The 23747-nt window shown below is 44.9% G+C and overlaps 2 protein-coding genes across 3 annotated transcripts in view; one reads left to right on the forward strand and one right to left on the reverse strand.

Annotated features, from left to right (window-relative positions):
• Positions 1 to 3030, forward strand: part of PPP4R3B (protein phosphatase 4 regulatory subunit 3B) — a 121385-nt gene extending 118355 nt beyond the window's left edge. Inside the window, exon 15 of one of the 2 annotated variants that reach the window (XM_054023284.1) lies at positions 2906 to 2983. In XM_054023284.1, coding sequence (XP_053879259.1) covers positions 2906 to 2913 — 8 coding nt within the window. In that variant the 3' untranslated portion in view covers positions 2914 to 2983. Of the gene's footprint in view, positions 1 to 2905 lie in introns of both variants that reach the window. The other variant, XM_054023283.1, reaches the window with a different exon arrangement.
• The window catches only part of CFAP36 (cilia and flagella associated protein 36), a 132248-nt gene that overhangs the window by 46091 nt on the left and 62410 nt on the right, over positions 1 to 23747 (reverse strand). The window contains exons 6-7 of the mRNA XM_054023286.1: positions 17455 to 17506; positions 3022 to 3154 (exon numbers count right to left, since the gene is read on the reverse strand). Coding sequence (XP_053879261.1) covers positions 3022 to 3154; positions 17455 to 17506 — 185 coding nt within the window. The remainder of the gene's footprint in view (positions 1 to 3021; positions 3155 to 17454; positions 17507 to 23747) is intronic.

Genomic DNA, 23747 nt, shown 5'->3' on the forward strand with positions numbered 1-23747 from the left:
AAACCCCATTTAAAGAGACTGGCCACACAGTTGCCCTGTCCTGTTCAAAACCAGTTCAGAGATCACCACAGGTGCCTTGGCAGATCAAAACCTTGTGGACAGATAGTTGGGTCAGTGATGAGAGAGTGATTAATGACAGTCATCGCTGACCACTCATTGTGCTAAGCAGATTCCACCATCATGTCCTTTGGTAGCATAAATGACCATAAAGGGCATCTAAAAGACAGGTGAGCTGGTGGGTGATCGAAGAGGTCTGTGTACAATGACATGTCGCTATTCTCACAGATCTTAGCCAGCAGCATGACAGAGGGATTTTCACGGCAACTATGGGGCGGTACTATGTTGCTAAGTATTGGTAGCCATGGCAAGCGAGTTGCCCGTAAAGTCCCAGTAACAATACGAATAGCTTTGTTAAGCTCTACATCAACCAGCCTTGTGTTAGAAGAGCGACACCAGACAGGAGTTCAGTACTCTGCTGTTGAATAGCAGAGGGCAAGGGCTAATGATCTAAGCATCTGGACGCTCGCACCCCAGGTTCAACTGGCCAATTTTCTGAGCAGGTTGTTCCAAGTGCTGACTTTTGCTGCTGTCTTCCTCAAGTGGTTGCGGTATGTTAATGTCACATCAAGGTAAAATGGGTTTGGATTATGATGCAGTGTGACAGGATGCGAATGACCACTGCGGCGCCTCCTGCTGGATGTCCTAGGGATCAACTCTGCTAACCAGTGCACCCTCTTCTGGTGGCATCTCACCGCCGTCATTTCTGCTCCAAGGACCCACGTCACTCCCAGGACTGTGGCCTCCTCTTGATGACATAGCCATCCGCCTGTGCCACACTCCATGGACCCCAGTTCCAGGGGATCTGCAGTCAGCTGTGCAGCCACTTCCCTCAGTGGCAACTACAGCCCAATGTCTGGAAACTTCTTCAGTAGTGAGGGGTGGGGGGACCTGGGCCAGCTCACTACTCTGGGTCCCACCCACTATTGTAGATGGCCGCCACTTGCTGCATCCCCTCTGACTCCTCAGTAGACCTCCCTGGGCCAGTTCCCCACAGCTACAGCACCCTCTTTGCCCTTGCCTCCAGACCTCAGCCAGCAGATCCCTGCAGACCGCGAGGAGCTGCCTTTGGTTCCCTGGGTTTCTGCCTGCAGCACTGCTCTGTCCAGGGTGCTTGCTGCTTTCAGCCTGCAAGACAGCCAGTTCTCCTACCTCAAGCTCCAGGGAGTAACTGAAGCTGCTCTGCAGCCCAGCCCTGATTGGCTGCTCCTTGCAGTCCCTCTCTGATTGGCTGCCTCCTGCGCAGCCTCCCAAGGGCTCTATTAACCCCTTAGAGCCTAGTGTGAGGGCAGGCACCCCATCACATGCAGGTGTTGGCCATTGAGGAAAACGTTTAACTCATGGCCTGCACTTGCATTTTGCAGATAGAATACACTAGAAACAGTCTTAGAAATGCTCAGTTGCAGGCACCATTGACTACAATAGTCTGCCATGAGCTTCATAACTTCATTCAAGACCATGTCAATTTTAGCTGGATAAACTTGCACGAGAGTGTAACTGGCAGGTTGTTGAAGTACAGTTTGATCAGTATCAGTGAAAGAACTAAGCCTTGAGAAAGGCTGTTGATCTGACACTTCCAGAAGCTACAGCAGTTGCCCATGTGTACTCTAAACTGCCTGTTTGGTGAAAGAGCTCTACTACTTCAACCACCCAATGCGGAGCAACTCGAGAGCATTTAAACAAAAGGCCTCTGTGCCAAACTGTATTATAAGCGGCAGTCAAATCCAAGAAGACTGCTTCCGTCTTTAGTTTTTGTAGAAAACCATTTTCGATAAACGTGGTGGTGGATTTGATCACAGGTGTTGCATCCTTTTCTAACCCCTGCCTGCTCAACTTGCAAGACATCGTCCAAATCCGGAGCAATTTGTTGGAGGATCAAATGCTCAAACACCTTGAAATACACTGACAGCAAGAATATTGGATGGTAACTCAACACGTTGTAGGGGTTCTTGCCCAACTAAGCCTACTACTACTTGTAATAGGTAACTTTGCTTCCCTATAGCAAAAGTTACTGTGAGAAACCCCTAGTGTTCAGCCTAGAAGTCACACAGATGTGGTCTAGACAACTGACAACTTCTTAGACAAAAAGCAGCAACAGCTTTGAATTGGCTTGTAAACTAGAGAATTTACCACTATTTGAACCTTTGGTTAAAGTGGTATAAGAGCCCACCATCCCTGGTGAAATTCCAGTGAAGTTAGAATCTGCATATTATGTTTTGGATTGAATGTGATAATTTTGTGTGGTGTAAGTGGCAAAGCTTGGGTATGAATATTACCTAGGCAAGGTAATTTTGAACTGAATTAACATTCTTTGACAATTAGGTAACTTATCTAAATTTCTAAATTCCACTGCAGAATTGTTTGGATGAACGGACATGAGCAGTTCCATAATTCCATTGGCACAGAAACTTGATTGAAAATAAGAATCTATGTCTAAGGATCCATAGTTCCATGTTGATAGCAAAGTCACCCACCAAGACTAGCACAGAATTAAGTTAAAAGTTTGCCTTTGTAACAAGATTGTGATATGACTTTGAATTAACTCAACTGATTTATTATCTCTTCAAAATTGTAACATTCCACGTTGAGGTCAATTTCTGACATTGTGAACATCTAATCATCTTTTGCTTTCTGCAATTTCTTATTTACTTTAAAAGCTATTTTGCCTAAGACAACTCATAAAATTATAATAATTTTATAGTCTGTTCATTAGCCAAAGAGCACAGATCCAAAGAACAGTAAGAAACCTAGTAGAGGTAACTGGTTAATTAAATTATTATATTAATTATACAAATTAAAAATTTGTTTTATAACCTCTCTTTCTCATTTTATTTCTTTTTTTTTCCAGGTATGTGAAAGGCAAACTTCTTTGCTGAAAAATTAAGACTCCTATTTCTCCATAATGAGTAGAGATGAGCAGGCTAATTATAATGTAATACATAAAATACTTTCAAATAACATTACCTAATGATAATTTTGCAATTTCTTCACAATCATCAACTCTCTCAATATCTTCGGTGGATTCCTTAACTTTTGCTTCTCTTGAATATCCGGGACAGCTGTATGTAACATCTGATGACTTCAATTTATCATGCGTCTTAGAATTAAAAAAAAGAGTTTGTTACATTTTCTAATAATGTACCTTAGGCATTAAAATATCAAACAAGAATAAAATATGAACTGTTGGATTGTCAGAGATGGTTATTAACTTTTTGATGAGTTATTAATGCTGCCACGCCCATCTGCTATACTATGGAGGTAAAAAAGAGAAAACGCTTTACTCACTACTAACAAGAAGTCTCCTACTGACTCACTACCATAAATTAAAAGACTTGAGTTTAATTCAAGACATGCCTCCTAATCCAGAACCACTGAAATTTAGAATTTCAGGTAGGTTAGTGTTTGCCTCCATGCCACACAAAGAGATTTGATGCCATACTTCATGTGTGACTGTGGGGGCAGATTTCTGCTGTTCTACCATCAGTATATCAGAGAAATATGAACCTGAATCAGGAGAGGAGGGGCATGTGTGTGTGTCTGTAGAAAAGATACCAAAATAGCAGAACTTTAGTTAATGGAATGGAAACACTGTTACCCAATGATATCCTTTTTGGGAATAATGTCTCCTCCATTCTGAGACATTTGGGCTTGCCTCTCACGCTCTCCCTCATTGCAAATTCTCCATACTGGGGGGCACAATCTAAAGGGGGAGCATGTGACCAACCGTCTCGTGTGCCCAGCAACCCCTCCCCCACCCTGCGCCCAGGCTGGGACCATCGCTCACTCTCTGCCCCACCAGAGTTATCTGTGTGGGGAGAGAGACTCTGTCCTTCTCCCGCTGCACCCCCCCCCCTCCCCAGCTTGTTTGACTGCTGTCCCTGGCAGCTGGGCCTGGGCAGGGAGCGGGAGGGAGACGCTTCTCACATGGCTCAAGGTAACTGCTCCAGGTCACTGATCTGTGCAGCACAGCAGCTGCCTGAGAAAGAGCCTGGCGGTGGCAACAGGCCACCCCCCAACCTGGGCCAGCTTCTGGAGATGGGCCAAGCTAACCAGAAATGTGCAGGGGAGAAGAGGGGATTCCGGCTTGCTCGGCCACTGTCCCCACAGCCGGGCCTGGGTAGGGGCGGGTGAGAGGGAAAGGGGGCGGGGTGCATGGCCCACCACTGCCAGACTCTTTCTCAGGCAGCAGCTGCGCTGCGCAGAGCAGCAACCAACAGTGGAGAGGCTGGTCCCACCCTCTCTGCTCCCTGCCTGGGCCCAGGTTCCAAGGACAGGGACCAAGCATGACAGGAGGCAGACACAGAAGGAGAAGGACAGAGCCCCTTCTTCCTCCACCAGGCCAATCTGGGGGGACATTTCACCTCATATGTCCCCCCTACACATCACATCTGCTAGAGGCAGTTCAGATTTGTCCACAGAATGGCAAGGCTTACCCCATCCGTACCATCATCAGGCCAGAAAAGCTGTACATAAACACTAAATTCTTTTAAGTAGATAACTCTAAACAGAAATGCTTTCTTCAACTATGAAACTATATACAGCCCATTTATCCCAATGGCCTAGGATATCCAAAACTTTCGGATAACCAGTGTTCAGTTAAATAGAAATGCTATTTTGAGCACTTTTTCTTTTCAAAATTGCCCCGCCAAGCTGCTGCTGAAATAGGAGTAGGTCACAGTATCTGCAAGTAATCATTCAGAACCACTATAAAAATACAAAGTTGTTGATTAGCTAATTGAGAAGTGACTGGCAGGTGATAAACATAAAGCTACATGGGCAACACACTGTGGATTCTATAATTAGATTTTTGAAAAAAGGTAAGTTCAAATTACTGGAATCATACTGTATATATATATGGATCTGGAAAAAGACTGCTGTACGGATACCTGAAGAACATATCTCAAGTAGAATCATAGAATATCAGGGTTGGAAGGGACCTCAGGAGGTCATCTAGTCCAACCCCCTGCTCAAAGCAGGACCAATTCCCAACTAAATCATCCCAGCCAGGGCTTTGTCAAGCCGGGCCTTAAAAACCTCCAAAGAAGGAGATTCCACCACCTCCCTAGGTAATGCATTCCAGTGCTTCACCACCCTCCTAGTGAAACAGTGTTTCCTAATATCCAACCTAGACCTCCCCCACTGCAACTTGAGACAATTGCTCCTTGTTCTGTCATCTGCCACCACTGAGAACAGCCGAGCTCCATCCTCTTTGGAACCTCCCTTCAGGGAGTTGAAAGCAGCTATCAAATTCCCCCTCATTCTTCTCTTCTGCAGAATAAACAATCCCAGTTCCCTCAGCCTCTCCTCATAAGTCATGTGCTCCAGACCCCTAATCATTTTGGTTGCCCTCCCCTGGACTCTTTTCAATTTTTCCACATCCTTCTTGTAGTGTGGGGCCCAAACTGGACACAGTACTCCAGATGAGGCCTTACCAATGTCGAATAAAGGGAAATGATCATATTCCTCGATCTGCTGGCAATGCTCCTACTTATACAGCCCAAAATGCCCTTAGCCTTCTTGGCAACAAGAGCATACTGTTGACTCATATCCAGCTTCTCGTCCACTGTGACCCCTAGTTTTCTGCAGAACTGCTACCTAGCGATTTAGTCCCTAGTCTGTAGCAGTGCATAGGATTCTTGTTGAACCTCATCAGGTTTTTTTTGGCCCAGTCCTCTAATTTGTCTAGGTCCCTCTGTATCCGATCCCTACCCTCTTCACAACTGAGTGTCATCTGCAAACTAGCTGAGAGTGCAGTCCACACCATCCTCCAGATCATTAATAAAGATATTAAACAAAACCGGCCCCAGGACCGACCCTTGGGGCACTCCGCTTGAAACCGGCTGCCAACTAGACATGGAACCATTGATCACTACCCGTTGAGCCCGACAATCTAGCCAGCTTTCTATCCACCTTACAGTCCATTCATCCAGCCCATACTTCTTTAACTTGGCGGCAAGAATACTGTGGGAGACCATATCAAAAGCTTTGCTGAAGTCAAGGAATAACACATCCACTGCCAGTTATCTCATCATAGAAGGCAATTAGGTTAGTCAGGCATGACTTGCCCTTGGTGAATCCATGCTGACTGTTCCTGATCACTTTCCTCTCCTCTAAGTGTTTCATAATTGATTCCTTGAGGACCTGCTCCATGATTTTTCCAGACTGAGTGGGGCAGACTGAGGTAGAAATGGAGCTCCAAAAGAAAAATGTTCAAGTAAATTTTCCATTCTGGATCCTGACCTCAACCCCAGTCTCAGATAGTTGGATTGAAGGGATAAGAATGCGGTTCTCCCTTTCCTAAAATTAGCAGCCTTAATCTTTTGGGACCCTGGGTGGAACACTTTCCTGACAAATGCTACTGCTACTGAGAATGGAAGACCAATCCTGTAATGTTTTATAAAGGTATTGATGGACAATCAGGTGTCCAATTTCAGATTTACTCAGATATGGCTGTTGTCCTTTCTGTCCAAGCAGCAACAAAGGAATGTATTGAGTGGATTCCTATTCCTCCTGGGTCCAGTTTATCTGCAGCTGCATACTGGTTGATGATATAGCACTTAATCCACCAAAATATGAAGGATTTAGATGCTTTTAGGCCACACATTTAGGCTGCAAAAACAAATAAGGATGATTTCCCGAAATGATCAGTTGCACTAAGATAAATTTAAATAGTTCTTTTCAAATCTAGCATGTGTCACGCTATTTCTTTGGACTCTAGGAAGAATGATCTCCTGTGATATAGGAAAGAGAAATTATTTTGTAACAAATTACTCTGGAGTACGAAGAATACACCTTTATGAAACATGCAGTATGGTATATGTCTTCTAACAGTAGAGGATTTGTAACTCTAGTCACCAATGTGACTGTGAACAGAAAGCACGTCTTTAAGAAGAGGCAATAAAGGAAATTAGATACCATAAGTTTGAATGGATGGGATGTCCAAGCACTGTGAACAGGTTCCAGGTTGGGGAGGTGGAAAATACATTGTGATGGCAGCATGTTCTTGCTCATTTTAACTAGGGAAGGGGACTTTTTGTGGGGTGTGCAGCTGGAGGGTAGAGCACTTTGGGTCAACAGTGGGAAACAGAATGCTTGGGGCACCTGTACAGGGCAGGAGTTGGGAAATAGTTTGGGGAAACAGTAAACAAAAACAAACAAGTTGTATACTTTTCAATATTTGCTTGTATGTAGTCAGTCTTGTATAGTTAGATTTTAAGTCCTTTGGAGGCTCAACTGTTTGTACTGTACCTAGCACAATGGACCCTCGATCTCTGTAGGGCCCCGAGGTACTATTGTTATACAAATAACAATGATGACTTGGTTTAGACAGATGTATTGGAACCCTCACCTCACTGAATGATCTACCAGAGACTTGGATGAGCCCGCATTTGAGATTGTTCTTAGAACTGAGATGTGAATTGCGATAGTATGTGGGGTCTTAGGTCGAAATCAAGGCTGTCTTGTAAGAAATCCAGCAGAATTTGGATGACTGGTTTCTGGGGGTTGATCTTACTAATAGTGACAACAGGAACAGAATTTTGTCCCCCTTTTGTGGAAGCCAAAATGGTGGAAGGCTTGCAAGAGACTAGGAAAGTCTCATACTTTGGAGGGATCTCGTTCAGGACTTGCCATTTAATAGCCAACTGTCACATTCAGTTACTCTGGGTTGGAATGCAGGAGCAAGCCCTGCAATAGAAGATCCTCTCTGCTGAACAGACAGACTGGGGACTTCTATGACACTTCCACTTGTATGTGAATCAGTTTCCTTTGCCAGTGTGGGGTGATGAAAATAACCACATTTCCCTTTTCCAGTTTACTGAGCTCACTCTTCATAGCATTAGAAGAGAGAAAGCATACAAAAGCAAATTCAGCCATCTCTGTGCCAAAGCCTTTGTTCCCAGATATCTACGATCGGCTTACTTGGTGAAGAACTTTATCACATTTCAACTGGCTAATAGCTCACAGTTTAGCCAGTCCACTTTTGTGTCCCATGTCCCTTTTATATGGTTTGCCCTGATGGAGACTAAGTGACATTCTGCCTGGGAGAGGATCTGAAGTGCTCTGGTGTTTAGCTTCTGGTATCATAGAATATCAGGGTTGGAAGGGACCTCAGGAGGTCATCTAGTCCAACCCCCTGCTCAAAGCAGAACCAATTCCCAACAAAATCATCCCAGCCAGGGCTTTGTCAAGCCTGACCTTAAAAACCTCTAAGGAAGGAGATTTCACCACCTCCCTAGGTAACCCATTCGTGCTTCACCACTCTCCTAGTGATTTTTCCTCACCTAATATCCAACCTAAACCTCCCCCACTGCAACTTGAGACCATTATTCCTTGTTCTGTCATCTGCTACAACTGAGAACAGTCTAGATCCATCCTCTTTGGAACTCCCTTTCAGGTACTTGAAAGCAGCTATCAAATCCCCCCTCATTCTTCTCTTCTGCAGACTAAATAATCCCAGTTCCCTCAGCCTCTCCTCATAAATCATGTGCTCCAGCTCCCTAATCATTTTTGGTTGCCCTCCGCTGGATTCTTTCCAATTTTTCCACATCCTTCTTGTAGTGTGGGGCCCAAAACTGGACACAGTACTCCAGATGAGACCTGACCAATGTTGAATAGAGGGGAATGATCACGTCCCTAGATCTGCTGGCAATGCCTCTACTTATACAGCCCAAAATGCCATCAGCCTTCTTGGCAACAAGGGCACACTGTTGACTCATATCCAGCTTCTTGTCCACTGTAATCCCTAGGTCCTTTTCTGCAGAACCGCTGCCTAGCCATTCAGTCCCTAGTCTGTAGCAGTGCATAGGATTCTTCCATCTTAAGTGCAGGACTCTGCACTTGTCCTTGTTGAACCTCATCAGATTTCTTTTGGCCCAAACCTCTAATTTGTCTAGGACCCTCTGTATCCTATCCCTACCCTCCAGTGTATCTACCACTCCTCACAATTGAGTGTCATCTGCAAACTTGCTGAGGGTGCAATCCACGCCATCCTCCAGATCATTAATGAAGATATTGAACAAAACCGGCCCCAGGACCAACCCTTTGGGCACTCTGCTTGATACCGGCTGCCAACTAGACATGGAGCCATTGATCACTACCTGTTGAGCCCAATGATCTAGCCAGCTTTCTATCCACCTTATAGTCCATTCATCCAGCCCATACTTCTTTAACTTGCTGGCAAGAATACTGTCGGAGACCATATCAAAAGCTTTGCTAAAGTCACGGAATAACACATCCGCTGCTTTCCCCTCATCCACAGAGCCAGTTATCTCATCATAGAAGGCAATTAGGTTAGTCAGGCATGACTTGCCCTTGGTGAATCCATGCTGACTGTTCCTAATCACTTTCCTCTCCTCTAACAGTATCCTGTTGCTGGTTTACTGAATCAGGATATTCTCATTCCTCAAGTGATCCTGAAAGTCCTTAAGGGTTGTGACTGCTCTAATTTCTAGGAACCTTGTGCTCTGAAGCCTGTTTATGACCAAATCCTTAGGTATTGTTTTGTCTCAGATATGCTCCCCATACTGAGAGGCTGGCATCCGTTGCCAAGATTTTGGGATCCAGATAGCAAAGAGAGGATTCAGCCACCATATGGGCTTTCAATTTCCACCAAGTGACACACTGAGTCACTCTAATCTATGACCCAATAAATATTTTGTTTAACATTTTCAAAAGCACCTAAGTGACTTAGGCATCAAAGTCCCATTTTCAAAAGTGACCTAAGTATCATTGACTTTTAATGAGACTTAAACCACTAAGTCACATTTGAAAATAGGACTTAGGTGCTTTTCTATATTTGACACTGTCTCCTCACTGCCTCTACTACATTCAGAGAAAACTGAGCTTGAGAGTCCTTTCCCCAGAAAAATGTTAGCCTATAAAATTTCTGCAATGGAAAGCCTCTCCTTCTTTTAATCAACATAAATCACTGTTACTGAGTTGGCTGTTTTGTAGCCTCTCAGAATGACTTATAGGCTACAATGCCGAAGATGTTCATTATATACAACATATACCATTCTGAAGAGTCAGACATATGGGGTAAGAGTCTCACTCCGGCCCCCTTTACACTGGGTAAAATGGCTAAAGCACTATAAAGGGGCTATAAATACCCTGAGGATCTATCCATGAAAAAAAAAAAAACCTGGCACAAGAATAGCAGAAGACAGCTGTAAGACAGCTTTCCAAAGACCCCCCCAACAAACCCTGTCATAGTGGAGGCAAGACGTGAAGCAGGAAATGCATGCCAGAATGTGGTTGGAGCACAGCACAGTGATGAAGCTGAGTAGCACTGCAGCCATTAGGACAGCCCACAGAGGCTGCTGTAACTTAGACCCCAAGAACATCTAAATTATTCTGGGGGCCACTGTCATGCCCAGAGCAGCCCAGGATAGCAAATGTGCAAAGGCAACATAGAGTTTAGCAGCTTAAAGGGGCAGCACAGAATCTCACCCCTAGACTCTAATTTCCAAGAAGTCAGGCATATAACTTTGAAAAAACAAGAACCCACTGACGTAGGAAAGTAAATTTAAAAGTCAGCAAAGTGTCTAAAAGCTTAGGAAAAGCCAGACAGTTCCTTCAGGTAAAAGATAGCCTTATGTTTCCAAGGAAAGTTCTCCTTTGAAGAAGAGTGTGTCTTTTGTAGGATTTGAAAATATGTGAAAAGTTTGACAGGTGGGAAACTTATTTGTGTAGTCACAGTATTCATTAGTTGATTCAGGAATTACTCAGCCTTAGAATTAAAAAGACCAGCACCCTCAAAAAATTAAAAGTATAAAAACAAGGGATATTAAAAAACACAGTAATAAGACATAGGACAAGGTCAGCACAAGTGCACAAGGGTTGAGATTTTCAAAAGCACCACAGTGATTTGGAAGCACATGCCCTATTGAAAGTCAATAGGACGTCCTCCTAAGTCACCAAGTCCCTTTTGAAAATCCCACCACATATGACTATGTGCTTAAAAATTAAATGTTAACTTCCTAAGATTTATGAGGCAGTATCCAGAAAAAATTCCCCACAGTGAAAAATCAAGTGAGAGTACCAGATTTTTAAGACTTCCATAATAAAGACTTTGTGCAACAGGGATAACTTGTTAAGAATGAAGAATACAGTAAGGAATAAGAACCCAAACTTGCCCATGATGTCAGTGGCACTTTGCCTGGTAATAAGGGTTTCCTTCTATTGAGTCCTTCTACTTTTGTGAGATAGCAGCATAACACACACACACACACACGATAGATAGATAGATAAACCAAAGTCTGCCATCTTTACTCACACTGAGCAATATTTTACTCCTAATATAACAGTCCCATTGATTTCAACAACACTATTTGTGGAGGTAGGAAAAAGTTTGGTGCAAAGTGAGTAATGAGGATAAGATTTCAGTGCCTCCAGCACCAAAAGTGTGCCAATATATAACAAGACACATCCAGCCTGAAGTGTACTTATTCCACTTTTGACACTGAAAATGTAAATATTAAAAAATAAGATATTTAATGGACATGAAACATTTTTAGAATGAATTTATACAATTTAAATTCCACTTTACAACTTTATTTTACAGTAGAACCTCAGAGTTACAAACACGTTGGGAATGTAGGTTTGTAACTCTGAAATGTTCGTAAGAACATAACATAAGAAAGGCTATACTGGGTCACACCAAAGATCCATCTAGCCCAGTATCCTGTCTTCCGACAGTGGCCAATGCCAGGTGCCCCAGAGGAAATGAACAGAACAGGTAATCATCAAGTGATACATCCTCTGTCGCCCATTCCCAGCGTCTGGTAAACAGAGGGTAGGGACACCATCCCTGTCCATCCTAGCTAATAGCCATTGATGGACCTATCCTCCATGAACTTATCTAATTCTTTTTTTAACCCTGTTATAGTCTTGGCCTTCACAACATCCTTTGACAAGGAATTCCACAGGTTGACTGCATTGTGTGAAGAAATATTTCCTTTTGTTTGTTTTAAATCTGCTGCATACTAATTTCATTCCCCTAGCTCTTGTATTTTGAGAAGGAGTAAATAACACTTCCTTATTTTCTTTCTCCACACCAGTCATGCTTTTATAGACCTCTATCATATCCCCCCTTAGTCGTCTCTTTCCAAGCTGAAAAGTCCCAGTCTTATTAATCTCTCCTCATATGGCAGCCATTCCATATCCCTAATCATTTTTGTTGCCCTTTACTGAACCTTTTCCAATTCCAATATATCTTTTTTGAGATGGGGTGACGACAGCTGCACGCAGTATTGAGGATCTGGGCATACCATGGATTTATATAGAATGTTATAGAATATCTATATGATATTTTCTGTCTTATTAGCTATCCCTTTCTTAACGATTGCAAACATTCTGTTTGCTTTTTTGACTGCTGCTGCACATTGAATGGATATTTACAGAGAACTATCCACAATGACTCCCAAGGTCTCTTTCTTGAGTAGTAACAGCTAATTTAGACCACATAATTTTATATGTATAGTTGATATTATGTTTTCCAATGTGCATTACTTTGCATTTATCAACATTGAATTTCATCTGCCATTTTGTTACCCAGTTTTGAGAGATTCTTTTATAGCTCTTTGCAATCTGTCTGGGATTTAACTATCTTAAGTAGTTTTGTATCATTGGCAAATTTTGCCACCTCACTGTTTACCCCTTTTTCCAGATCATTTATGAATATGTTGAATAGGACTGGACCCAGTACAGACCCTGGGTGACACCACTATTTACTCTCTCCATTCTGAAAACTGACCATTTTTTCCTACCCTCTGTTTCCTACCTTTTAATCAGTTGCTGATCCCATGAGAGGACCTTCCCTCTTATCCCATGACAGCTTACTTTGCTTAGGAGCCTTTGGTGAGGGACCTTGTCAAAAACTTTCTGAAAATCTATGTACACTATATCCACTGGATCCCCCTTGTCCACATGCTTGTGGACCCTCTCAAAGAATTCTAGTAGATTGGTGAGGGATAATTTCCCTTTACAAAAACCATGATGACGCTTCCTCAACAAACTATGTTCATCTATGTGTCTGACAATTTTGTTCTTTACTATAGTTTCTACCAGTTTTCCCAGTACTGAAGATCACCTCTGGAGCCCTTTTTAAAAATTGGCATCACTTTAGCTATCCTCCAATCATTTGGTACAGAAGCTGATTTAAATGTTAGGTTACAGACTACAGTTAGTAGTTCTGCAATTTCACATTTGAGTTCCTTCACAACTCTTGGGTGGATTGCATCTGGTCCTGGTGACATATTACTGTTTAGTTTATTAATTTGTTCCCAAACCTCCTCTATTGACACCTCAATCTGGGACAGTTCCTCAGATTTGTCACCTAAAAAGAATGGCTGAAGTTTGGGAATCTCCCTCACATCCTCAGCCGTGAATACCGAAGCAAAGAAGTCATTGAGCTTCTCCACAATGGCCTTTTCATCCTTGAGTGCTCCTTTAGCATCATCCAGTGGCTCCACTGGTTGTTTGGCAGGCTTCCTGCTTCTGATGTCCTTAAAAAAAATTTTGCTATTACTTTTTTAGTCTTTGGCTAGCTGTTCTTCAAATTCTTTTTTTGGCCTTCCTAATTATATTTTTATATTTTGTAACTCTGAACAAAACGTTGTGGTTGTTCTTTCACAAGTTTACAACTGAACATTGACTTAATGTGCTTTGAAACTTTAATATGCAGAAGAAAAATGCTGCTTTTAACCATCTTAATTTAAAAGAAACAAGCCCAGAAACAATTTCCTTACCTTGTCAAATCTTTTTTTAAACTTTCCCTTTATTTTTTTTAGTAGTTTACAGTTAACACAATACTGTACTGTATTTGCCTTTTTTTTTTTTGTCTCTGCTGCTGCCTAATTGTGTACATCTGGTTCCAAATGATGTGTCTGGTTGACCAGTCAGTTTGTAACTCAAGTGTTCATAACTCTGAGGTTCTACTGTAATTGATTTTAATTAAAAGGACAAATACAGCATATTTAGGACCATTATCAAATCATTTAACTCACTTCATCAGAGGTAACTAAACCATTCCCTGGCTAAGAAAGTTTCCCCCACTCCCTCCCCCCTCAAAAGGAATAAGATCTTTGTGTTATTTATCCACTCTCCTATGTCCTTTTATAGAATTGTTGCCGGCATTCCTTTTAATCTTACAAAAACCTTCCTGCAGTTACCAGTTAGTACCAGTTTTCCAACATTCATTATGAATTTCAATTGGTGTTTTGTGGCTAAATATTCCTGAAATATTATATATGCTATTTTTAGTTTTTATTTTTCTAGTGGTACCTCTCCTAGTTTTTTTCTTTAGATAGCTTTCCTCAGTGGTCAGGCCATTGCTGAATTCAACAATGTTTGCTATGGGAATGATTAAAGTGGTAAACCACTGATATGTAATTTAGCAAAAACTAAAAAAGTCATCTGATATTTCATCTTCTCATAGCTAGAGTAAGAACATTTAACTAGCATAAAATGAAGCACAACTACATGAATCTTGCTTGGAGTACTAAGATATCTGAAATTCTCCTACCCAAAGCTGCTGATTTCCTGTATGAGCCAGGTTTAAAATAAGTTTTCATAAAAGCTATTAAAAGATTAACAATGTCAACACAAACACTGTGCTTGCAAATACAGGGAAACTTTACCAAATTTTCAGGTCACAGGGGATAAAAATTCTGTCCTGCAAAGATGTATGCACTCTCTCTAATCAGATCAATGTTATTCTGGGGACCCTCCTGAGCACAAACTGCTAGTTCAAGTGCTTGCTGATGTTGATTGCCCATGGGTGCGCACGCATCTAGAATGGACAGTTGTTGGAATTTTTTGCCTTTAGCGGTATCTGTAGAGCCAGCTGTGGTGCCCTCTGGAGTGCTGCACTCTTGCACTGGTATATGAGGCACCACCGGCCCTACACCCTCTCAGTTCTTTCTTACCACCGGTGACAGTTGGATGGAGCGCCTTCATCTTGCTTTGCAAGTGCGATAGCAGTTCTTACAGACTGTTGACGGTCTTCTTTGTTACATATAGTTGTCAGATAGTTTAGTTAGAGTCCCGACAGGGACTTTGCCCTGGGGCAGGGCATACCCCATTTCCCAGACTTCAAACCGTGTTCATCATGAAACAGGCTATGTGTGTGACATCCACAGCAGCTGCTTGAAGTGCTTGGGAGAGTCACACATAAACGAGAAGTGCAGAATTTGTAAAAACATTAATTCCAGGACTCAAAGAGTGGGATATCCGTCTAAAGGCCCTCCTCATGGAGGCTGAACTTCGCCCAGCATTGGAGCCTTCCAATCTGACTGCTCGACCCATGTTCAACTGGTTCTGTTGGGCAGCAGGAAACACCTCCACCAGGGCAACCTACCTGGCAAATGGAAACAGTTTATGAGTTGGGCCTTGAACCACGGTCTTCACTGCAGTTGATCCTAGATTACCTTCTGCATCTCAAGCTCCAGGGCCTGTCTTTTCGTCGATCAAGGTCCACTTGGCAGCCATTTCGGCCTTCCACCCTCCGTTTCAGGGCAGGTCAGTCTTTGCTCACAACATGATGGTCCGGTTTCTAACAGGTCTGAAGCAGCTCTACCCGCAGGTCCATGACTCCATCCCTCCTTGAGACCTGAACCTTGTGCTGTCAAGGCTCACGGAGCCCCACTTTGAGCTGCTTGTTCCCTTCTTCTGCTCTCTTGGAAGGTCTCATTCCTGGTGGCAATAACATCAGCCCATAGGGTCTCTGAGATTAGAGCACTTACCTCAGAGCTGCCCTACCTCAGAGCTGTTCTACAAGGACAAGGTTCAGCTGTGGCCACACTCAGATTTCCTGCCCAATGTAGTTTCGCAGTTTCATACCAACCAGGATATACTTGGAAAACTTCCTAGTTTTCTTTCCAAAACCTCATAAGTCATATGAGGAGTGAAGATTACACTCTCTGGACATCAAGAGAGCACTAGCCTTTTACCTCAAAAGGAATAAGCCATTCCGATAGTCGACGCAACTATTCGTTGTGATAGCAGACAGAATGAAGGGCCTTCCTGTATCTGCCCAGAGAATTTCATTATGGATCACCGCCTGCATCCATTTTTGCTATGAACAGGCGAAAGTGCCACCACCAGTGACTGTAGCAGCCGATTCAACCAGAGCACAAGCTCGTCAGCAGCCTTCCTGGCCCAGGTGCCAATTCTGGACACCTGCAGGGCCGCTACCTGGTCATCCATCCATACGTTCATGTCCCATTATGCAATCACCCAGCAAGTCCGGGACAATGCTGGCTTCAGTAGAGCACTGTTGCAATCGCACAACCATAAACTCCGAGCCCACCTCCAGAGATACTGCTTGTGAGTCACCTAGAATGGAATCAACATGAGCAAGCACTCAAAGAAGAAAAAACAGTTACCTACCTTTCGTAACTGTTGTTCTTTAAGAGGTGTTGTTCATGTCCATTCCTTTACCCACCCTTCTACCCCTCTGTCGGAGTTGCCAGCAAGAAGGAACTGAGAAGGCATAGGGCCAGTGGCACCTCATATACCAGTGCATGAGTGTGGAGCTCCAGAGGATGCCACAGCTGGTCCTACGGATACCACTAAGGCAAAACATTCCGACAACTGTGCACGTGGGCGCGCACACATCTAGAATGGAATGGACATGAGCAACACATCCCAAAGAACAACCGTTACGAAAGGTAGGTAACTGTTTTTTGTGCCAAACTAAGTACACCAACTCTGGTTATGCACACACCTACTAGACAGTAAGATGAATACGATACAACTGCTAAAGCTTACCTGTACTGAAATAAAGTATCAAAGAACCATAGTTATAAACATTTTGGCACACAGTTAGATTGTAAACACTTCAGAACAGTGACTATGTTTTTGTCTGTGTTTGTACAGCATCTCGCACAATGGGGCCTTGATTCGGATTAGAATCTCTGGGCACTATTACAACATAAATATTACATAACGGACACCAAAACCATTTTTCAAACTGGATAACTGCAACTGAGAACAAAAAATGGCATCACCAGTGCCCCCTCCTCCTTCCTGTGGTGGGTAGACAGGGCAAGCTATTTGTTCGTTTTCTCCAAACACCACATCTCTCAGTTGGCCATCTGATAGAAACACATGCTTCATTTGCACTTCTTCAACGCTGAAGGGAGACGTCATTGAGCTGCTTCCCCCGTGACCATCATGCACATCACTGATGTTAATAATGTCATAAAAATGCACTCAAGTAAAAGTGAGAGAAATAGAAACTTCAAAAGGAAAGATAGTTTAATTTATAACGGCAACAAGGAGACTTTGCCATGGACTGAAAGTTGCTAACAAGGACAAAAATATTGAAGAAAATATTGAGGATCTCATTACTTAATCATCACCACAACTGATTATATATATAAAAAATGCACTCACCTCTTTAGACCTTTTCCTTTCTTGCTCCATTTCATACTCTTCCTTAGACTTCCTGTAAAATAAAAAAATTGAGTAAATATGCAAGAATCCTGCATATAAAAGTGATTCATATTGATTTAGCACTGCTTAAACACTCAAGGGACAATCTAAGGATAACAGTGATAAACCACCAAAGCCTCCAAAATCTTTGATGACTTCAACTAAAAGCAGGGGTCGGCAACCTTCAGCATGCAGCCCTTCAGGGTAATCCGCTGGTGGATCATGAGACGTTTTGTTCACGTTGACCGTCCGCAGGCACAGCCCCCCGCAGCTCCCATTGGCCGGGAACGGCGAACCGCGGCCACTGGGAGCTGCGGGGGGGCCATGCCTGTGGACGGTCAATATAAACAAAATGTCTTGTGGCCCGCCAGCGGATTACCCTGATGGGCCATGTGCCAAAGGTTGCCGAACCCTGATTAAAAGGGTACTCTCAATAGAAATAGAGAGCTATGACAGACAGACAGACATCCTGAGAAAGTATAGGCCCCATTCTCCTCTGTGCAGAACTAATCTGCATAGGAGAGTTTCCTGGGAATTCCTCCTTTGGGTGGTAGATTCCCCCAGCATATAACCCATGCAAGAAGATGGGAGTTCCTCTCCTTTTAGTCACAGATAACCTGAGATCCACACAAAAGACAAGTAGCCTCTCAAAAAATATACATTGCCTCTTGCCTCCATCTGCTTACGGGCACTACCTGTCCTCTTTTACAATCATGGATGCCCTTCACCACTCTCTGAAGGACAGAAGGTAGGGAGTTTCCACAACACAGAGGGGAAACATCATATAGTAATACAGCCTCAGACTAGTTGTGCTGGTTTTTGTTGATCCAGTTGCTTGCCACTTTTTTTTTTGTTTTTTTGTTTTTGGAGGGAGCATGATCTAGAGGAGCCATACCAGCTCTCCCGTGCCAACTCAACTGAGCTGGAGCTCTGCAAGAGCCCCTGCACAGGAGCTACAATAAGTTGTGGGAAAGAGGAAAGCATGGTGCAAAAACAGAACTCAGATCATCTAAGGGATCAGTATCCCATCCAAACATGGACACAGAGAGGAGCATGGTATTATTACAATTCTCTCGATGCGAAGGAGCCATAATGCTGCTCTAACAAGGTAGCTGAGAATTGTCCTAACAATTGGGAGTTAAGGGAGTTAACTGTTAAGCAAGTGCCCAGAAGAAGAGGGCATAGCAAGAGTGCTCCTATATTCTGGCAATCCCTTCATGATGGAAGATGCCTTACTAGCTATTGCAAGCTAAAGACGCGTGGCTCAGGAGGCTGGGATGGGAAGGGGGAGGACAAAAAGTGGCACACCATTTGGTAGCACTAAAGTAGATTAGCCAGAGCTAAGGATTCAACCCTTAGCCTCTAGAAACATCTGTGGGCTTTTTCCCCCCCACTAGCAACTAGTATTTACATCCTCTCATGATTAGGCCTTTAACAAGAAAGAGCAGTTACTTACTCTTCAGTAACTGTTTTTTCAAGATGTAGTGAGTGTGGATCCTGCTGTAGGTGCACATGCACCTGAACTTGAAATCTTTTGCACAGCAGTGTCTAGTGGGGCCGCAAGTGTGTCTTGTGCCTCCCCTCATGCTCCTGGATGAATGTATAAAGGGCAGCATGGTCCCTGCACCGCCTCAGTTCCCTTGCAACTCAAAGCCGATCATAGTGGAGGACTTCAAAAACAGGAAAGGAGGGCAGGTCGTGGGATCCATACTGAGTAAAACATCTTGAAGAACCATAGTTATTGTAGGTAAATAACTGTTCTTTCATTGAGTATGTGTCAGTGTGGATTTCACTGTAGATGACTGGCAAGCAGTATCCTCCTCAGGAGGTGGGCAGAAGAGTCAGCAGCATCAGTTGAATAGAGATGGAAGTTCAGCTCTCCTGAACTTTGCATCTGCTCTGGCAGCCAAACCCAGTGAGTAACGCTTGACAAACATGATCAAACTGCTCCATCTAGCAGTGTCACGTGGCCTGTATACCCTTTGGGATAGGGAAATGGGCACTCGTGCCCCATGTATCATTTCATTATGCCTGCCTTTAGCCTCTCAACTGCACGGCCTAGTGGCCAGAGTTAATATGGCTGCCCTTAGACTCAGGGCTATGAGGCCTAAAGGCCAGAGTCAATATGACTGCCCTGAACCTCAGAGCTGCATGACCTAGCAGCTGGAGTCAACGTGGCTGCCCTTGACCTCAGGGCTGCGTGGCCTAGTGACCTGAGTCAATACGACTTGGGTGGGGCCCCTGGCCTGCAGTCTGGACAGAGCAATAATCGGTCTAGGAAGATCAGCTCTCTGGCAGAGCAGACGGCAAACAGTCTATCGTCCCAGCTCTGGCGGATGGCCGACAAATGCAGTTGTCTTGGTCTCAGATGGGGGAACTGCCACCCCAGGGTGGGGTGACAGGGAAGAGGGACGCGGGCCCACCTGACTCCACCGTGTCCAAGCCCACCGTCCTGATCATGGCAAGTGGGTTCACCACTGAGTCAGTGGCGGGGTCTGACTAAACACACCGACTGCTGTGGAGACAATGGCTAGTCCCCCCAGCTCCTGGCTACTTTCTATCATGATTCCTGTCATCCGTGGTCTGGGTGTCAGTGTCTCTGGTTTCCACAGGCTGCACTGCTCCCAGCAACTGCAACGTTCCTGGGGCATCAACCGACACTTGGGTGTCAGTCTGAGGCTCAGCACCTCTGGTTCCTGTGGTCCGGGATTCCTGCTGCTCCTGACAGGAATGACAGTTCCATAAAATGATCGCTTCTTTTCATAGGGCAGAAGAGCATGCTCCCCCTTTGCTTGTTTATTTGGTGGATAGTGGACATATTGTCTGTCAGTATCTGCACAAAGGTTTGCAGGATCAGGATGAATACCGTGCATGCCATTTGATGAACTCTAAAATGTTTATATATATATAGTTTCCTATCTTTCAAGGGAAGGTCCCTTGAATTTGCAGGTGGTCAAGTGGGCTACCCTGTATCAGATGCATCTGTGACAAATGTTCTGGATGGTGACAGGGTCATGAATGAATGACAATCCAGCATGAATGTCAATTTCACTGAGCAGCTGCTGTGGATCAGAGAGCAAACTTCCTTTTGCAAACACTATCTTTCCGTGTTTCCAAAATGAAAAATTTCAAAACCCCCAGTTCATGAGAAATTTTTACAAAATTTGGTTTCAGTCCTATTTAGACTGAAACCAAATTTCAAAATGTCAAAATTTCCTGTAAACCAGAAATTCTGAATTTCAACCAGCTCTAGCAACAAAGCCACTTCTGTTTGTAAAAGGCTTTCACGAGAAGGGCTCCTGAAAAAGGATAGGGTAGGGAGGCAGGTAGAGAGTGAGGAAGTCAACTGAATGGTGCAGCTGTGAGTAATGATGTCCAAAACCCATTTATCAGCAGTAATGTCCAGCCATGCCTGGAGTAAGCAGTGAAGCAGTTTTCAAGTATAAGCTCTGGAGTGGTCTTGGTATCACTCTCGACCATTTCATCAAACCTGCTGTCTCTGGAAGGCAGGCTGATGCGAGATGGAGGAGGAAAACAACAGGCAACTCCACAAGTATCAGTGTTGCTTTCTAGGTGAATACTTGGGCTGGCGACTGTGACAGAACAATAGCATTCTTGGCCTCGGGGGTGGTTGCAGAAAGGTTCATGGTACAGTCCCAGAGCATAAATGCCCAGGGATCTGAGTGTTGCCTTGGAATCTCTGAGGGAATATCTGTCACACTTCATCTGTTCTTGTACTAAATAGATCCAAACCCTCAAAGCGTAAGTCCTCAGTTGTGGCTTGGACTTCTCTTGATATCCCGGACACCTAAAACCAGAAGGCCCAATACATGGTGACTGCCATGGCCATCAAGTGAGTGTCTGTATCAGATTCATGTACTGCCCCTGGTAGCGCAGTTCTAGCTACCATTTGGTCCTCTTTGATTATGTCTCTCAGCTCCTCCCTGCCATCTTGTGGGAGTCTAGATAGGAAGGGGACCACCCTCTCCCACATCAGGAAGTAGTGTTTTGTGAACAGTACATGATAGATCATGATGTGAAACTGGTGGGATGTGCTGAGGAGTAGGCCTTTAGGCTGAAAATGTCCAGCTTCTTGGGGTCCTTGTCTTTAGGAGTTTCTTTGTTTGATCTGCTTTTCTCCTGAATGATGGAGACAATGAGTGATCCTGGTAATGAATGTGTGTAGAATCACTCAAAGCCTTTGGGTGGACCCTGTTACTGTTTTTTCACATGCTCTGAAGTCAAGGGAAGCACGGCCAGGGTGTCCCACAGACACTGTGCTGTATTTTGGGTTCTCTCATTGATCAGGAGAGCAATTCTTGCAGGCACTGAGGATGTCAAACAAATTGAATCACCTTTGTTTCGATGTCCCTTGTATAGGACAGTTACCTGTTCCGTAACTGGCGTTCTTCGTGATGTGTTGCTCCTGTCTATTCCACAGTAGGTGTGCGTGGTTGCCACGTGCACCGGTGCCAGAAGTTTTTCCCTTAGCAGCATCCGTAGTGGGGGAGCACCGCTGCGACCCCTGGAGTGGCGCCGACATATCGCGCTATAAAGGGGGCTGCGTGCTCCCCCCATCCTCAGTTCCTTCTTGCCAGACAACTCCGACAGAGGGGAAGGAGGGTGGGATGTGGAATAGACAGGAGCAACACATCTCTAAGAACGCCAATTACGGAACAGGTAACTGTCCTTTCTTCTTTGAGTTATTGCTCCTGTGTATTACACAGTAGGTGACTCCAAGCTATACCTGACGGAGGTGGGTAGGAGTTCTAAATGATAAAGGTTAAGGGTTACCCGGGCAGAGCACCGCCCTACCAAACCTGGCGTCGTCCCTTGCTTGGGAGACTATCTCATAGTGCAATGCAAAAGTATGTAAAGAGGACCATGTAGCAGCCCTGCAGATGTCCTGAATAGGGACATGAGCCACATAGGCCGCAGATGAAGCCTGGGCTCTTGTCGAATGCACCTTAACAATAGGAGGCCAGGTCATAATACATGCGTATGCACGAGGTGATCCAGCAGGAAATCTGCTGGGTGGAAACCGGTTGTCCTCTCATGCGCTCGGCCATAGCAATGAAAAGCTGAGGGGTTGCCTGAAATGGCCTTGTTCGATCTAAGTAAAAGGCCAGCACCCTACGCACATCTAGCATGTGTAGGCGGCGTTCCTCATTGGAGGAATGGGGCTTAGGACACAGGACTGGCAGGAAAATGTCCTGGTCCATATGAAACGCCGAGACCACCTTCGGCAGGAAGGCTGGGTGCGGGTGAAGCTGTATCTTCCCCTTATGGAAGACAGTGTACGGGGGTTCCGAGGTCAGCACCCTCAGCTCCGAAACCCTGTGGGCTGAGGTGATAGCCACCAAAAACGCCACTTTCTCAGGTAAGTGGGACCAGGAACAAGTGGCCAAGGGCTCAAAGGGAGGTCCCGTGAGGCGTGACAGAACCAGGTTCAGGTCCCAAGGGGGAACCGGGGGTCTAGCATAAGGGAAGGCTCTGTCCAAACCCTTTAAAAACCTGGAAGTCATGTGATGGGAGAACACTGACTGTCCCGCCACCAGAGGGTGGAAGGCCAAAATGGCCACCAGGTGCATCCTGATCGAGGAGGGGGCTAGCCCTTGGGTCCTAAGGAACAGGAGGTAGTCCAGGACCAGCTGGAGCGGAGCGGACGCGGGGGAGGAACCTCTCTCCCTTGCCCATGAGGAGAACCAATACCACTTAGCCAGGTAGGTCCTCCGTGTGGACGGCTTCCTGCTTTCAAGCAGGACCCGTCTAACAGCTTTGGTACACCTCCCCTCCTCCACATCTAGCCACGGAGCAGCCATGCCATCAGGTGGAGCGGGGCCAGGTTGGGATGGAGGAGACGACCTCCCTCCTGGGAGAGGAGGTCCGGGCGGAGAGTGGCAGCCTGTGAGGGGGGGGCCACCAAGAGTTGCAGTAGGGTCCCATACCAATGTTGACGGGACCAATCTGGGGCTATCAGGATAATTCTCGCCCCGTCTGACTTCACCTGCCTATGAGGGGGAAGGGCGAGAAGGCGTACATCAGGGGCCCCGACCAATCGAACAGGAATGCATCCGTCATGGCCCCATCGCCGTCTATCACCCTGGAGCAGAACCTGGGACACAGGCGGTTCTGGGCAGTGGCAAATAGGTCCACCTGGGGAGTGCCCCACTGAAGGAAAATCCATTCTGCCACCTCCCTGTGCAGGGAACACTAGTGTTGAGGTGAGAACACCCTGCTCAGGCGATCTGCGA

This window comes from Malaclemys terrapin, chromosome 3 (genome assembly GCF_027887155.1).
Source record: "Malaclemys terrapin pileata isolate rMalTer1 chromosome 3, rMalTer1.hap1, whole genome shotgun sequence".
NCBI classification, from domain to species: domain Eukaryota; kingdom Metazoa; phylum Chordata; order Testudines; family Emydidae; genus Malaclemys; species Malaclemys terrapin.